Source organism: Miniopterus natalensis, chromosome 13 (assembly GCF_054644295.1).
Source record: "Miniopterus natalensis isolate mMinNat1 chromosome 13, mMinNat1.hap1, whole genome shotgun sequence".
Lineage (NCBI taxonomy): Eukaryota > Metazoa > Chordata > Mammalia > Chiroptera > Miniopteridae > Miniopterus > Miniopterus natalensis.
Window position 1 is genome coordinate 21501903 of NC_142093.1, and position 17271 is coordinate 21519173.

The window sequence follows — 17271 nt, forward strand, 5'->3', positions numbered from 1 at the left end:
AGCCAACACTGGATGCATCTTATTACCAAGGGGAACAGCTAACTAATGCCCTTGACAGTCCAAATAATTACCTTTTCTCAGCTAAAGAACTTACTACATAAAACACGGAGGGGGGCAGGCTCTGCCAGCTCTCTAAATCCGGGCCCCCAACCCCTCTGAGACCTGGGCCAGGCCTGACAGACGGATGGGAAGCAAAATATTCCCATTAAGAAAAAAAAAAGCTATCTTACACATTAATACTTTTTCCCAAAAATTTTATTGGGGGAAAACTACAAAACATTTACAGTACAATGTTTACAGTCACAATTTGTAGTGAACTGATTCCCCAAAAATATATTACAACTCAAGTTGACTTACTGTGTTACATTCAAATACCTACTTCTGTCAAAGTAGTCCAGAATACATACATACATACATAGTGCTCCAACTGTACCTACGTACATACAAACTAAAGCTACTGCTCATTCACCCGCTGTCTAGGAAAGCATTCCTGCCCTTCTACATGGGGAAAGAAAATAGTACAAGTTTTGGGATTTCCTGTAATTAAACAAGGCATATTCATGTAATACATACTATTATTTTAGCACTAAGAGGTGGCCTCCTCACTTTATCTCTATAAAAAAAGTGGTAAAAATCTTTTCCTTTTGTGCAGTTGAACCCATCCTACATTCAAATTCTCTCAAGCACTAATAGACAAAATACTTATTTGGTTGAGGAAGATTTAAGGCTAGTTCTGGCCCTTCCAAAGGCACTGAGAGAGACTACCCCCCATTATTGCTACATGTCTTTATACGCAGAGTATGTCACAGTAGAACTGGTGGAAAAAGCAAACAAAAACTTTTTGTTTGTTTATAAACTTGGAATGAGAAAAGCATGCCACATTTAAACCTGATTGCAAAGTATGTGGTCACTTTTTTTCTTTAAATTTGGATGGGCTACAACCATTTTACATTCTAAGAAAACTCTTAAACTACTTCCACAGCATGTAGATTTCTGTAAAGAAATCATTCAATCTTTCAAAATTTACGTAAACAAGGAAAGAAATTAATGAAATAAATATTACATACAATCTCTTAAATTAAGATTTTTTTTACTCATTTACAATAAAATAACCATGTGAAGTTACAAAAGTCATATATTACTGTGAAAAGAACATACACTCCACATTTTGCCGATTAATAATGGCAATCATAATTTAACATAATAAAAGAATATATATCTATTGCTTTCCATCATACTTGATAAATACAGTATGAACAAAATTTTCAATGTATACTTTTCACAAGATAATAAATAAGTTAAATAGTTTTTCATATTGAGTTGTGGTGCAGTGGTGCGAATCAACTCAAAACAGCTAAAAAATCAGCAGTTATTCTCCAACAACTACAAACTAAGCTCTGCCCAAGGCTTCCAGAGAGCAGACAAAATGGTTCTAAATTAAACATCCACTAAGTGGTGGCAACAAAACCAGTAACCCAGTATGAAACTTTGGAATGCAAGGTTTTTCCAGGCACACATAACTTGGTAAAAAAAAACAACGAACAAAACTATGGAGCCTACTATCAAGGCATATTCGTGGCAGAATATTAAACTCTAAAAGCTTATAGGCTTAACAAGGTGGTGGCTTGGCTGGCTTGTTTACACTGGTCTGAGACAAACAGTGAGGAACTCCTTTCAAGACAAGAATTCCCACATCTGGACTGTAACTAATGCTTTTCAAGTGAGGATATGGAATGGTGGTTGGTAGCTGCTGGTGCTGGGTTGGCTTTTTCCTAAAGTCCCGAACTCATCTGAGACTAAGAAAGTTTAAGTGTTTGGTTTTTTTTGTTCTATTCGCATCACAACTGCCCAGTTGTGAATATTTTGTTCATCAATACAAAAAAGTTCGTTGGCTTTTTTTTTTTTTTTTTGCTCAACAAGAATGAAACTTCGTAATAATAAAAATAATTATAGAAAACAAAACCAGAGGAAACCGAAAGGGGAGGGGTGGGGCCCCTCCCGGCACACAAGTTCGAGTCCAAGTGCTCGGCCCGGCCCGCAGTCCGCACGTGGCCTCTGCCCCCACTCAAGCCCCCCAGCCCCTGGCCCGGGGGGGACGGCGGGGCACCCCCAGCCCCCCAGGGGCGGCCTTCCCGCCTCCTCCTCACTGGCGCCCCCTTGCCTCAGTCGTCGGAGATGGAGAGGCGGCTGAAGATGGGCAGGCGGCGGCCCGGGTCGAGGCTGGGGGGCTCGAGGGTGGGGGACTCGGAGCCGCTGAGGCTGCCCGAGCTCAGGGAGCCGCTCAGGTAGCTGTCGCGGTCCGACAGCGAGTCGGGGGGGCTCGGGGGCGCGTCGAACACGGGCGACTCGGACAGGCGGCGCGGCAGCTGGTAGCCGAAGGGCGGCGAGGGCGGCGCGGCGCCGGCGGGCAGGGGCGCGGGCGGCGCGGGGCCCGGCTGCTGGCCGCGGTAGAAGGCGGCGGCGGCGGCCGCGAAGCTGTGCGTCTGGAGGGCGAGCGGCGCGATGAGGCTGCTCAGCTCGGGGCCGAAGGCGAAGGCGTTGTTGGCGCAGGAGGCGGCCGCGCAGGCGGCGCACGGGGCCCCGGGCGCCAGCAGGTCCTCCGCGCCCCCGGCGCCGTACAGGAGCGCGGCCGCCGCCGCCGCCGAGCAGCAAGCGGGGCCGCCCGAGGGCGTGGAGGCCGCCGAGGCGGACGAGCAGGACGAGGCCGACGACGAGCAGGACGAGGCCGAGGAGCAGGAGGGTGGCGGCGGCGTGCGCGACGTGGGGCTGTCGAGCAGCAGCGGGGACTCGAGGCCCGCGGGCGGCTGGTGGTGGCCCGACGGGAAGCCCGAGAAGCTGAGGCTGTGGTGCAGCTTGGGCCGCGGCTCGCGGGCGAAGCCCAGGGGCAGCGCGTCGCGCGCGCCGAAGGCGCGCAGGTCCCCGGAGGCGCCCCCCGACGGCGCGGGCCTGCGCTCGTCCGCGTTGTGGATGAAGTGGCAGCGCGGCCCGTAGGGGCAGAAGCCGATGGTGTGGAAGGTGCGGCACAGCTCCGTCTTGTACTTGGGGTGGCGCGTCAGGCTGCGCAGCTCGTGGAAGCCGTGCGCGAACTGGCACTTCTCGCCGTACTTGCACGTGCCGCTCTCCTCGAAGGGCCGGCACAGCTCCGTCTTGTAGCGCGTGGAGTTGATCTGCGAGCCGCCGCCCCCCTTCTGCTGCTGCTGCAGGTGCAGGAGGTGCTGGCTGCGCTCGCCGTTCTCGCTGAACGAGCGGTCCCGGAACTTGTTCTCCTTGTTCAGCAGGGCTGTGCCGCCGCCCCCCGACGGCTCCTTGAGGGGGCCGTAGGCGGCCGGGCTGCCCGCCACCCCGCTGCCGCAGCTGCCGCCGTTAGGCGCGCCCGGGAACTTGGGCGAGCAGCTGCCCGGGCTGGGCGCGGGGTGCGCCAGCGCGTGCAGGTTGCTGGCCGAGTGCCGTCGGAGGAAGCCCGGCGCGAAGCCCGAGCTGGGGGCGGCGGCCACGGGCGTCCCCACTGCCTTCTTGTCCAGCATGTTGTTCAGATTGAGGTTGGCCAGGGATTTCTCCGTCTGCCGAAAGGAGGGGAGCGGGGAGGGGGTAAGAGACGGAAGGGTTGGGGCGAGCTGCAGAGTAACCGCCAGTCTTCTGGTTCTTCTTTCTTTTTGATTTCGACTCGGCCCCCGCCCTCCACCCAAACACGCGAAAAAGAAGCACGTTCGCGCGGGCCCGAGCCGGACTCCCGCTCAGGCCGCGCCGGGGCTCCACGTGTGGCCCTCGGCCCGGGTCGCCGGCCTGGGCGGCGCGCACTCGGCCCGGGAGGCCCGGGAAGCGTGGCCGAGCCGGCCGGGGAGAAACGAAGCAGCCACAGCCGCTCCCGCGCCCGGCCCCCTCCCCGCGCCCTCTCTCCGCCCACGAGGCGCTAGCGCAACTGCTGCAAACTTCGGGATTTTTCCCCGGCCCCCAAAAAGTCGGGGTGGGGAGGGTTTCCCCAAGAGCCGAGGCCAGAAGGCGGGTCCGAGACCGCGAAGGGCTCCCCGCGTACCTTGCACAAGAAGTCGATGTCGTAGAAGGCGGACAGAAGTGTGGTCGACATGTTGGTGGGTCCTGCGGCGTCGGCGGGGCAGGCGGGGAGCTCCGAGGGAAGCCCGCGCGCCGCGGCGGGCTCCAGCCACGCCGAGTAACGGGAGCGGGCGGGGCGGGGCCGGGAGCGGGCCGGGCGAGAAGGGGCGAGGGGAGCGGCGTGGCCGGGCGCGAGGGGCCCGGAGTGCGGCGCGCGGCCAGGCGAGGAGCGAGGGCGCTGCTGCGCGCCCGGTGCCCAGCCGCCCCCTGCGCGGCGCCCACGGCAGCTCGCGGACTGCTGGAACCCGGCGGCCCGCGCGCCCGCGCCCTTTATAGGCCGCTCGGCGCGGCGGCGGGGCGGGCGCGGGGGCGGGGCGCTCGCCGCCGGGTCTCCAGGCAACGCGCCGCCCGCCGGCCCGCGACGTCACGCGCCTTCCCGGCCTCCCATTGGCCGCCGCCAATTTTTTTCCTCTGCGGGGGGGGAAGCCGCGGGGCGGGGCCGTCGCGGGCTCTCGGGGTGTCTGGGAGAGCGCGTCGGGGTGGGTGCCGCCGGGGGGCGGGGGCGCGCTGCTGGGCATCCCCAGCGCACTGGACGGGGCCGGGGCCTTGCAGCCTGGAGCGCGCCCGCCCCGCCTGCTGCTGCGGGGCGACACCGCGTCGCTCGGACCTGCCCCGGTGTAGCGCCGGGCGCGGGAGCTGCAAAATTGCACGGATCCCCCGCCGTCCGCGGCCGGCTGGCCGGCAAAGGCGCTGCGCGGGGCGGCGGGGCGCGGGCTCCCGGCCTCGGCCCGCGGGTGGAGGCTCCGTCCCGACTGCACGTGGAGACGCGGGGGGCGGGGCGGCCACGCGGGCTGCGGCGGGCGGGCGGGCGGGGCCCCGCGCTCCCCGCCCCGCGCGCGGCCGCGGTCAACAGGCCCGGCCGCCCGGGCTGCGCGAGTCGCATCACAAGACCTTGAGCCGGGGCCAGAGGCGCGGGCGGCGCGGCCCGGGAGCCCGCGGGCGGGCGGGCGGGAGGACGGGCCGGGGGGCCGCGCGGGCCGGGGCCGCCTCCCGCCTCCCGCCTCCCGCCTGGCTCCGGGCCCGCGGCCTCCCCGCCTCCCGGGCTGGGGTGTAGCTGCCCGTCAGGCCCCCCCGCCAAGCCGCTTCCCTGCCCCCCAGCTCCCCGTAGGCCCCAGGCTCCGGCCGGGGCTGACCCGGGGCCGGGCGGGGCGGGCGCCGAGCGCTCGGAAGACGGACTCGCTCCCATTTCCTCTGCATTTCCAGCAGCAAATGTAGAAAAATGGATGTGGATGGAGGCTAGGACCCATCCAAGCCATGAATTTCAAGATAACTGCCCGAGGGTCCCACACCCCAAAAGCCTGTGCTGGGAAACGCTCCGCCGCGGGCACCCTCCGGGCATGGGGCAGACACCCCCTCTAGCGCCCAGCGAGGCTAAAGCCGTTGGCGGTCCCACTGGGGCGGATGATACAGAGTCTGTTGCAGGGCCCTTGTCACTCCCTGTCTGCAAGTATGCTGCCAAAAAGCTGCAGCTGGGCCCAGGATTTTGCACACCTGGCTGCCGAGGCTGCAGTTGGGCTTACGTTGAAAGACGCCCTAGGTGTCTGGGAAGAAAGCTACGGGACCCACACCCCCTTCCCAAATTGATCTTATTTCACCTTGCCCTCATTTCCATCAGGTGCTCAGTTCCTCTGTTAACCTGGAAGGGAATGAGCTGGGCCTGCCAATCGGGGAATCAGACTCCTGAAGTTCAGTTTGAATGCAGTGCCCACTGCTGTGCGCCCCCTACACCCTCCCAGGGAGCTAGAGCCTGGGTAGGCCTGCAAGGACTTTGGGATCAGAAACTTAGGGCTGGGAGTTCAGTCCCTGCCCCTGACAAGCCATACGAGTTTAGGCAAATCACGTCATTTTTGTGTACCAAATACCAAGTACTCTTTGGTACTTGAGTTTTCTGGTAAAACTAAGAGAATTCCTGCTTTAGTCATCTCTCACCTTTGTGAAGGTGCAAATGAGTTGTTAAAGGTGTTCAAAAGATAAGTAAAATCCATCTTATTTATTAAAACAAATTTACAAAGCATAAAAATGGAGAAAGCTAGGCCTCTGGAAAGCTAGGCCAGATGGCTAGAGGTCCACAGAATCATGAACGCAGAGCTAGGGGGCACCAAATCTTGGACCCTAGGATAGTGCCCTCAGAAGAGGCTACTGCTTCATTCTTGACTGACCCAGCATACTCTGGCCTCTAGACAGGGCTGGGCTTCTGTGGCTGACACTCCAAGAACCCTGGCTGTTCTGCTTTAGTTCTTTGTTGAAATGACCCCCAAACACAACAATTTGAGGGTGGCCCTGACAGTACAGTATTCTACAGTTTCCCTGGGAACCAGGAAAGTGTGGGATAGCCATTTCCCTAGCCATTGCTACTGCAGGTCAGCAACATGATTTTAGATACAAAACCAGTGACACATCTGTCCCTCCTGCCCTTCTAGGCTGGCCATAGCCAAGATCAAAACCTGGGGTAATTCCTCCTACTCAAAGCTATGAGAACACCCACTTTGCTGGCTTGGTAGAAGGATTCTGGAGATAACATATAAACATGCTATGGTACATGCTTTGGTACAGAGTACCTGTTGGTGTAAAACATTTTTATAATTATGCAACTGCTTATATTTCATTTTAAATGGAGAAAAAAGGGAATGCTGGGCTTTGCTGGAGCCAGTTTCATAATATTCTATCATGGTTATCAGCACATTATGCCAATTCCCTGACTTCTCACCAGCCAGTTCTTCATAGAACAAAAAAAAGTTAGGTTGGCAACTTCCCATCAAGTGTGTGTGAGCGACACAAATGCCTAACCAGGTAATTAATTTAGGATCACAAAAAAAACACATTTTAAGCTGAATGGTGCAAAACCAACCAAGGAATTTCCTGTTCTCTTTAAGACAAAACTTTGGACACTAAGTTAACTTTTCTCCCTGCCTCTGCCTATAGAACCCTTTCTTTATACTTCTAGTATGGCTGTGTTTTTAGTGTTAGATGGTTTTCTTTCAGAGAGACAAATTCTATCTGAAATATAAGCCTTTCTGCAGTAGGAAATGATCATATCAAACGCTCTCTCCTCTAAACTGCCTCTTCAGACCCTCAAACATCAATAATATAATTCTAAGTGACTGCTCACCTGAGAAGTATTTTAAAATATTTACAGATCCTAAAAGCTGGACCAAGTTTATATACTATTGCTGAAATGGCTTTTTCAGATAACTAGGATGAAAAATGAATGTAGATGGAGGCTATGACCCATCCAAGCTATGAATTTCAAGATAACTGCCTGAGGGTTACACTTACTCTGAAATTACAAATTAACAATGGCAAGTCAACGAAAAACAGGACCAGCAGCAAAATGTGTGCAAGAGTGACACCTGCTGGGTGTCTGAGGAAGATGACTGGGCTTGGAAAGGCAGAACTGAAATGGATAAATGTATTTTCTGGCATCCTAAATAAGAAACCTTTCGTTATTGTCACTAAGAAAATGATAATAAACAGTGTAGGCATCAAATACATCATTTATTCTGGCTCTTCTTTCCCCAGGTTCCTTCTAACAGCCAACAGGCTATGATTTCACTGGGTGGCAAAATCAGGTATCCTAGCATTAGCACAAACACTTCTTTCTGGGGTAGGAGCTCTCAATGGCTCTTTTAATAATTAGGATGGCATGTGTAGGTCACTCAGGACTCACATGCAGGCAATAAAAAAACCCTATTTGTACGAAGTTGATCCTTAATACTCTCAGGATCCATCTAACATTTGGAACATATTTCTGCTTTAGCTAAAATGGAATAAAATTGGGAATTTTGACCAAATGGGCTGTTTGCCAATGAATCCAGGTCCTACATCCAGCCCAAAAAAGGAGGGGTGGTGGTGGAAATCATGTGTCAAAACCCAATTCTGTGCAGTCAATTCACAGAAAATGCAGGCTGGCTATGGCTGGGCATTAGAGGTCCTGGGGGATGAAAAAGGCTAATTCAGGCCCACAGGTGGCCTGCACCTGGGAACAGAGTAAATATTCAATGTGGTAGCCTCACTTCCTACAGTAGCTGCAATAAACCAGGCTGCCTTGAATGAATGAACTGAAGAAAAACTCCTCTGTGGGAAGACTAGACTTACAGAAGTTGGGGAGGTATGAAGGGAAAAAAATACTTGAATTTATGTTCAACACATTTCCTGCAGGTTTAGTGGGGACTAATCCCCCCCACCCCCACCCCCACCCTCAGCCCCCAAGCCGTCTTTCTTCAACAAGCCATTTCTGTTCCTGGAAGAGTTAACTGATTTGCTTTTGCTGGAGAGTCCGAAGCACTGAGAACTAGGGGGTCTTCCCCTTCCTTTCCTTCAAGAAAGGCCAGCAGCCTCAGGCAAGCCAAAGTCCTTTCCTCCTGAATGCGCAGTCTCGTGAACTCCACTGTCTTCAAAAACTCTGCAGTTGGTGGCAGCTCTTTGAAGAGCTGGGAAAGGAGGTGGCACTGCTCTGATGCTGTCCTCTGAAGATGACAGAGCCTCTCAGGGCTGAGGGGACGCTGGTTGGACTTGGAGAGAAGACTGTAGAGGTTCCTATAGAGGTATTTTACGAAGATCAGGGTCTCAGCCCAAAAGTTGACTTCTACTTTTTCAAACAGGTAGTCTTCTTCCACCTAAATCAAATGAAAAGCCAAAAGTCAACCTTACAGGGGATGTCTGCAAGCCCCAGTCACGATCAGAGTCCTACCAGATGCAGAAGAGGTGTGTCGCCTCCCCCACCGGGGAGAGGGCCCACTCTTGCCTGTCAACACCAGCAGACACATACCACTTGCAGCCTTGAAGGTCACCTTCTATTTTCACTTGTACTTCTCTACCAGAGAGGAATTTTTTTCTCCAGACTTAACATGACCTTTGATAAAAGATGTGTTTGTGGTTCCAAGCCAAGATATTTTGGGGGCCTGGTGCTGAAAAGGGGACCTCAACATGGCTGTGGGCCCTAGACCTAAAGGTGCATCTAGAAATCAGACAGGAGGGGGGAAGGGAACTCTCAGCAGCAGAACAAAGAACAAACCACCACGCATGAGACAGTAACTAGTCTCAGTATGAAATCAAAATTTCTATAATGCTGGGGATTTTCAAGGTCATTTTATCATAGACACTTTATCTTGTTTCTCAATTTCCCATAAACAGGCTGCTTTTTGAACTCTCAGCCTGCTGGTGATGCCAAGAAGGCATCTGAGCCAGACACTGGTGAATATGAAGTTCTCAGATCCTTTTGCTGCTTGTCTTAGTCCTTGGTTTTCCTGGGTGTTAACTAGTCCCTCACCAGGAGAGGCTAGTAGTTTTCTTCAATCAGCAAATACCCTGCAAGGACCCTGATTTTCTGGAAATGTTTCACCTTCAGACCTCACCATGGGGAGCCCCTGGCTCCTCCATTGCTGACTAATAAGACTCTCCATAATTCAACTCTCAACTTCCAAGGAGCCTCTTTCAAAGTCCCCTCTCCCCACAGACCAGAACCCCAAAAGCAGGCATGAGAGCTGCCCCAGCAGCACCCAGCAGGCTGCCATGTTCATTTGGACAGTTTCTTGATTGGTTACTGCTCTGAGCATCCAGAAGCACGTTTCAGCAGGCACGTTAGACCCAAGTAGGCCTGTACGTGCTGTTTCCAGTGGGTTTAAGACACTCCGACCTGACCTCCACTGTCCTGAGACCCCAGGACTACCTGACGCTCGCTCTCCACACAGACCACGAGGTCATCACCCTCTCCCAGCAGCCATCCCAGCAGGATTGGGAGTCCAGGGGCCAGCTGGTCCCACTGCTGGAGCAGGTCACACAGCACAACCAGGGCCACATCCAGAGCAATGGAGGCATCCACCTGGCAGAAGGCAAATTCTGTGGAAACAGAGAGGTGAGAGATGAACGTGCTGCTTGGGGCCAGCCCAGGGAGGTTCTACAAGACTCTGGGAATGTGAAGGGCCCCAGGTAAAACCACTGTCACCAGCCTGGTAGGGAAGCTGGTGGGACAGGCTCACCAAAGGTTATTAACCCACTTCTGAGTCCTGCTGTCTACACAGCTAGAGCCTCTCACAGCGTGGACAGGAGCAGACCCACCTGCAGGACAAGACATTTACCTCCCCTTAGCCTGTCTCGTGTAATTGGAAGGATACCAGGAAAGCTTCCCACCCAGAGCCTCCTCTGCAGGCCTGCCACAATGCCCACATTCCAGCGGTCTGCCCCTTCCTCCAGCAGCAAATCCGGCTGGGCACGTAACACACAGAACCTCTAATATGTTAGAACAGGGCAACAGCGACCTTGCTCTTAAAGGGCCAGAGAATAAACCTTTTAGACTGTCACGACTACTTAACTCTGCTGAAAGTAGCCAAAGACAGTAAGTAAACAAATGGTTGTGGCTATGCTCCAATAAAACTTTATGTGCCCCAATAAAATTTGAATTTCATGTCACAAAATAATTCTTATGATTTTTCTCCAACCATCTAAACATGTAAAAACCATCGTTACAGTTCACAGGCTGTGCAACAACAGGTGGTGGGCTGGAATTAGCTCAGGCTTTGCTGCCGTCCTAGAGTGACTTCGTCTTTCAGACGCGAGTGTTCCTCGCTGCCTGCGTGGAGGGCACCGAAAGAGGAAGTGGGCGCCTTCGGGAAGCCATTGCTTGCTTCACCATTTTGCCTGAGACGGTCCTAAATATGGGTTTGAAGGGAGGCTCAGGGTGTTGACACTTCCGTAAAGAACTCCGCCCCTCCCAACACCAAGCTGGAGGAGGCTTGAAACATGGGACCGGAATCCCACCGCCCAGACGACGAACCTCTGTGGAACCATCCGTGCACCAGCGCTTGTTCTTCAGTAACCCCCTTCTGTGGAGACCTTGTCTTTCAAGTCAATCCACATTTCCAGCTGCAGCCCACAGACGTGTCCCTGACCATGGCCCAAAAGGGAGGTGTTCAGCACACAGAAGGCTCAGCATCTGGAATGGGAGGCTGAGTTCTCCATGGTGTGGAACCAGGCTTAGGCCTATTGTGAGGACCTATTATGGGCTAGGCCCTGACCAAATACTTTCTCTCCAGTCCAACATCCTATGGTTTGGGCATTACCATCCTTACTTCACAGATGAGGAATCCAGGGCTCAGACAGGGTAACCCACTGTGTACAGTCACAGAGCTTTAGGTGGCTATAAAGAAAATGAAATCGACAAGTTTCATGGTGCAATCAGAGCACAGATTTGGAGAATTAGCACAACATTCCAGAGATCTCACCTGCTTTGTGACGAGATAAGCAGGGTTGGTGACCTCCAGCAGGGCCAGGACTTAGAGCTCACAGAGCAGAGCCTTGACTCAGGAAGCAGCCAAGGGACCGGTTACCACGTTCAGAGGCCCAAATCAACCCCAGGACCCCTGCCCCTTAGTGCCCCTGCTCTCCATACAGCTGGCTCTGCAGCCTCGAGCGAGGACTTACACTGGGAAACAGAAAGAGGGGTGTGTATGAAGGTGCATTTTGGCTGCAAGTCTGAGCTAGGTGTTGGTCCAGCCTTCACCTACAATACAATCCCTGTTTTTATCTCTGACTCCTCTGTGTAGTTCTAAACTGTTTTAGAATCTGTAAAGGGAGAAGGCAGAATTAACAGGCATCTTTCAAATCTCACAGAATTAAACATACACAGGAAGACCACTACTGGGTTAAACACAGAGCAGATGCTCAGAACATTCGTTTATGGCTCTGAAATCTTTCCTCACTGGATTTCGTATGAACACTGACAGAGGGATTGCCACAAAGAAAGCATTCAACAAATGGTGAACTAGTATCACTGTTGATGACAACAAACACTTTCCTTCTACTGAACCCTAACTGCTCCGTCCGTGAGGGAAGTATCCCTATTAAATAAGTGAGGAAGCTGTGCGCACAGCGGCTGGGCAAACAGGTCCAAGTCCACCGTCAGTAGTGGTGGCACCGAGCCAAGCTGACCTCAGGGCACAGGCCGCCCCTACCCTGCAGGGGGCAATGAGAAACACTCCCCACACCCTGGGAGATGAGAAGTCAGGCTTGGCTTTATCACCTTTAGTTATTAAAAAGCTCCCAGCTGAGGGCCATATTTAGGGGGGGGAAGGTAAAAGCTGTAAGTCCTTAGTATTGTGACACCTGCAACTGGTCAGCTTATCTTGACACCTTTCTAAAAGATCTGCCCTCTGATTCACCCCCCCTTCTTCTTTATTGTCACCTTAAGGCAAGGGCTGGAAGGCCCACAGGGAAGAAAAAACTTTTCTGTACCAGCAAAAGCAGTGCCTGTAGGTCAGGCAACACTACTATTGGGTCCATCAAGGACACATGGGGCTGATCAGAGATGCGCCCAGGAAGGCCAGACTCCCACACCTGCCCTACCTGCCAGGACTGATATCCTCCCTCCTGCACCACTTTGCCATGAGTCATGCTTAGGAAGTGGCAGGACAGTGATGGGAATAACAGAGGCATGAGAGGAGAACTGGTGCATTGGCTGGAAGTGGATCCAGATGGAATTATAACCACCCAAACACCGATCCTGCAAGATGAGGAGGAAAGGGGAAGGAAAGCTGGGATGGGGGTGGGAGGATGATTAGCTGGATTTAGATCGCCTGCTCAAGGGTCCAGATGCATCCCATCAAATTCCCTTTTTTACTACCTTGTCCTGGAGCAAGACAGCTCAGCCAGAACAGTCCAGATCCCCACTGGCCAAATGCCTTGTGAAGGGGAGGGTGAAGAGTAGGGAGAGGAGTTTTTCGCCCAACCATGAAGGCCAGCTAGGCTTCATAGGCTTGCCAGTCCATCAAGGAAACAAGAAAGCAAGTGACCAAGCAGTAAGTGTGTCCGAAGAACCTGTTATGTGTCCAGAACAGCCAGACAATTTGGAAAACTATAACAAAACTGGAGGACTCGCGATTCTTGATTTCAAAGCTTACAACAAAGCTACAGTCATTAAGACAGTGTGGTGGTGGCATAAGGACAGAGACACCTAGACCAATGGACAGGAACTGAGTGTCCAGAAATCAACCTCACACTTACAGTCAGTCAAGTTTTGACAAGGGTGCCAAAACCATTAATTGGGGAAGAAATAATAGTCCTTTCAACCAGTGGAGCTGGGACAACTGGATGTGCACATGCCAAACAAGGAAACTGGACCTCTACCTCACGACATAAACAAAAATTAACTCGAAATGTATCAAAGACCGCAACTTAAGGGCTAAAACTATAAAACTCATAGAAGAAAACATGGGCTTAAAGCTTTGTGATCTTGTATTAGGCAATGGTTTTTAAATATGACGTCAAAAGCACAAGCAACAAAAAAGTTAGACTTCATCAAAACTGAAAATTTTTTGTTTCAAAGAATATCATTAAGAAAGTGAAAAGACAACTCATAGAACTGGAGAAAATATTTGCAAATCTTATACTTGACAAGGGATTTGGATCTAGAATACACAAAGAACTTTTAAAACCCAATAATAAAAGAAAAATAACCCAATTAAAACATGTGCATGGGATCTTAATAGATGTTTCTCCAGAGAAGATATACAAATGACCAATAAGCACATGAAAAGATGCGTACCATCATTAACCATCAGGAAAACACAAATCAGAACCACTGGGATAACTATAATAAAAAAGACAGGTAGTAAGTTTTGGTGAAGATGTGAAGAAACCAGACCTCCCATGCAGTGCTGGTAGAAATGTAAAATGGTGCACCACTTTGGAAAACAGTCTCAAGGTTTCTCCCACTCTTAGGCATACAACCAAGAGAAATAAAAAAAACATATGTCCACACAAAAACTTGTACATAAATGTTCGAAACAGCATCGTTCATTACAGCCAATAAGTGCAAGCAACCAAAGTATCCACGGCTGTTCCAGGATAATGAAGGCCTGTCCCTGGGGCCCTGGCATGTGAAGGGGCAACGGTGCGGCATGAGCTGGGTCTAGGCCACAGATGCTCTGGACAAGAGTGTCTGGCCCACATCGGGCATTCCCCTCCATTCAGCAAGGATTCCTTTGACCTGAGCACATGAGGCCCTTCCTGTGCCAGGTACAGAGTCGGCCCCTGCCTCCAGACAAACCCTGCCCTCTCCGGCACCTCCCCTGCGGCCGCCTGCTCCTTGGCGGCTCCACTCCGCTGAGCCTCCCAAAGTGTTCAGTCACCTGCACCTCTTCCTGTGAGGTACGCGCCTTGTGTTTTATTTCTCTCTACACGGTCACTGGCCCCAAAGCACTCCTCCTGGAAGGGGCAATGTGACCCTCTCCCCATCTCCCCGACCCTGAGCCAGTGACGGCAGGCAAAAAAGGTGGGGTACAATGAGGATGCCCACAGACGGCGGGTGCAGGGTGGGGAGGCCTGGGCAACGTGAGATCCCCTTCTTCCATCAGCCTCCTGTCCTCTGCCGGGCAGGGTTCATTCAACGGCTCTGCGGACACATTCCACATTCCTCACTGATGAGCTCGGATCTTGCAATTTCTGTTTCCCTTTCTCTGAAGTCACTCCAGTTTTCTTTAGCTTATTTCACTACTGGAACTTCTTTCTGTTTCTCTCAGGGAATTTCTTCTCAGCCTGAGTTCTGAAGATTGACTAGCTCCTTCTGAGTTCTTCCTAAAGCTTCTCTGGCCCTTGGTGCCACGCACCCCCTTACTCCTCCCGGTCCCCCACTCCCAAACTCACCCCTTTTAGCTTACTCAGGGCTTGAGGTGGGATAGCAGAAGAAACCAAATGACTGATTCATTTCAGCAAAGCTGTCATGACCATAAGGCGCTGAGTTCCCCTGAGGACGAGTCCAGTCCCAGAACAGGACACAGGACAGAGTTCAAGACGGGGGGGCCGCCCAACTCCCCCAACACATTGGTGGAATAATAGAATATAGTGGATGCAGATGGTCCTGAAGTGTAACTGAAGACTAGAAGTTTGAAAGTATAAAAATTCAGGAAGATCATTTTTCTCTCCTGAGGGCTTTACTATGACCAGCTCCAGCCTTATGCAGAATCCAGGGAGCCCCCTCATTGGTGCCCCTCCTCATCCCAGGCTTTCACAGCGATACACAGAACAAAAACAGCCCATGGTCACATAACCAGCAAATCAAGGTATAAATGACTCCTAAACACACAAAGTGATTTTAAGATGTATAAACAGTGCTCAAAATGTTAAGTGCCTCTAATTTCAAAGTTTCTGGGAAGTTTATACCTTGAAACTAAGTTCACTCCCAGGTTTCCCAAGGCCTTTCCTATCTGTCCCCTGTGACCAACATTCTCTAGCAGCCTCCCTGGAATTCACGTCCACCTTTCACAGGCATCAGGACCTGCCTGCCGCCACGGCTGTGGGCCAATGGAAGTGGGACGGCTAAGGCTGGAGAAGCCTGGGGGGAGGGACGGGCCACAGGAGACCTCTCGTTAAAAACAGGACAGGGAAGAGAAAGCAGGGCAGCGAGGCTCCGGATTTTTAGGCAACTAAAAGGGAGGAAAGAGCCAACCATTGCAGGATGGATTTAAATGAGTTAAATCCATTGGGGTGTGAAGGGTCCGGTACCGGAGGGTGGGGGGAGGGATTAGGAGGAAGAGGAACTCTGAAAAGCAGCAGGTTGTTTTTGACCTTGAGGATGGTTTGACCTTGTTATGAATGTTACTGGTAAAAACAGTCAACATAAAAGTAAGCTCAATATGGCTAAATAACACACAGCAAAACTCACAGTAACTGATCAGAGAAGTCACTCTGTCAGCAACACTGAAAACTGCGAATAACAACAGCAACAACCACGGGGGAAATGTTACATGTTAAAGAACAAAACTGGGGATGGTAAAACTCAAACTGATTAAAATTTTGACCCCAAATCAACTCTTCATTGTTAAATTTACGCATAAAAGGGTTGATACTTAAGAAAATAAGGGAGAACATTAGAAATGGTGTACGTGATCTATATGGAAAACTGATCAAGGAAATAAATTGGTTTGATGGAGTTACACTGGAAAATGTTTCTTGATGAAATTTAATCAAAGTTGGTATAATTCAGATTAAAATTTTATATTTAAATTTATATTTACACAGAATTCCTGAATTTGGTCCTTGCCCAAGAAGCAGTAGCTGGCCGACTTCCCCACCCTTCCTGTTCCCAAACTCGTGGCCTCTCCAGCCTCTCACCGGGCTCGAATCTTTGGCCAGGTACACAGAGCTCTGCAGCTCCCCGGGTCTCTCTGAAGCTCTCCCTTCTGCTACTTCCTGCCCTTCCTTCCTGGTGGCACCTTGCCCTCACCTCCAGATCCACAGGTAGCTGTCCTGACAATAACGGCACCTGCCTCTCCATCCCCACGGCCACTCCTGGGTGGCCCACATCCCTCTTCCTTCAACAGTGGGAACCTTCCTACCAGCCTCCTTGCTTCCTGTCTTGTCTTCCTACTCTCCACGCCTTCCTCTACCCTGCGGTCAGGGCGATCCTGCTAAAGCCTTCAGTGGCATCCTGAAAGACTGACTGTTCTAAGTCCTTAGCATGAAAGGCTCTTTCTGCCTGCTCCCTCCGCCCAGGGAGGGGTAAGTCAGGCCACAGCTCTCTCGTATCACTTCTGCATCACTAGAGCATTGGCCATACCAGCCACGCTGTTTCAGGTTCACATGTCCCTTCATTCTGGGCAATTAGTTCCTTTCTCACTAATTCTTTCCCTGCCTTAGTCCAATATTTTCTAGTGGCCCCAAATCCTCTCAGCACCTTAGCCCTTCCCCACCCAGACTGTCTGTCTTCTGATTACCAGCATCTCTTTGGTAGCCTTACTCACTTTCAGAGAGACTTCTGGTTCCTCAACTTTATTCCTTCTGTTTCTTTCCAGATCTAGCAGAATGAGGTCAACATGTCTTGGAGAGTGGGGACGGGTGTATAAGCCTACTATTCCTTGTCAGAGCAGACCTAGGAGAGTCTCCATCAAGAAAAGACCTCTAATTCCTCAAAAAGTTAAACATAGAATTACCATATAATCCAGCAATTCCACTCTTAGGTATATACTCAGAAAGAAAACCAGGTACTCAAACAAAAGCTTGGACATGAATGTTCACAGCAGCACTATTCACAATAGCCAAAAGGTAGAAACAACCCAACTGTCCATCAGTGGGTGAGCACATAAACAAAATATGGTATAGCCATACAGCAGAATTACTCAGGCATAAAGAGAAACCAAGTACTGACACACGCTACAACACGGATGAACA

The 17271-nt window shown here is 51.7% G+C and overlaps 2 protein-coding genes across 4 annotated transcripts in view; both read right to left on the bottom strand.

Annotated features, from left to right (window-relative positions):
* Positions 1 to 237: 237 nt before the first annotated feature.
* Positions 238 to 4200, bottom strand: ZFP36L2 (ZFP36 like 2 zinc finger CCCH-type). Its single transcript, XM_087823520.1, has 2 exons — positions 4034 to 4200; positions 238 to 3560 (listed from the first exon to the last, which is right to left on the bottom strand). Exons 1-2 carry the CDS (start codon positions 4082 to 4084, stop codon positions 2163 to 2165), a joined length of 1449 nt encoding a protein of 482 aa, XP_087679646.1. The 5' UTR covers positions 4085 to 4200; the 3' UTR covers positions 238 to 2162.
* Positions 4201 to 7586: 3386 nt separating this feature from the next.
* Positions 7587 to 17271, bottom strand: part of THADA (THADA armadillo repeat containing) — a 266071-nt gene continuing 256386 nt past the window's right edge. For all 3 annotated transcript variants that reach the window (XM_087823521.1, XM_087823522.1, XM_016204113.2), the window contains exons 37-38: positions 9779 to 9948; positions 7587 to 8726 (exon numbers count right to left, since the gene is read on the bottom strand). In XM_087823521.1, coding sequence (XP_087679647.1) covers positions 8331 to 8726; positions 9779 to 9948 — 566 coding nt within the window. In that variant the 3' untranslated portion in view covers positions 7587 to 8330. The remainder of the gene's footprint in view (positions 8727 to 9778; positions 9949 to 17271) is intronic.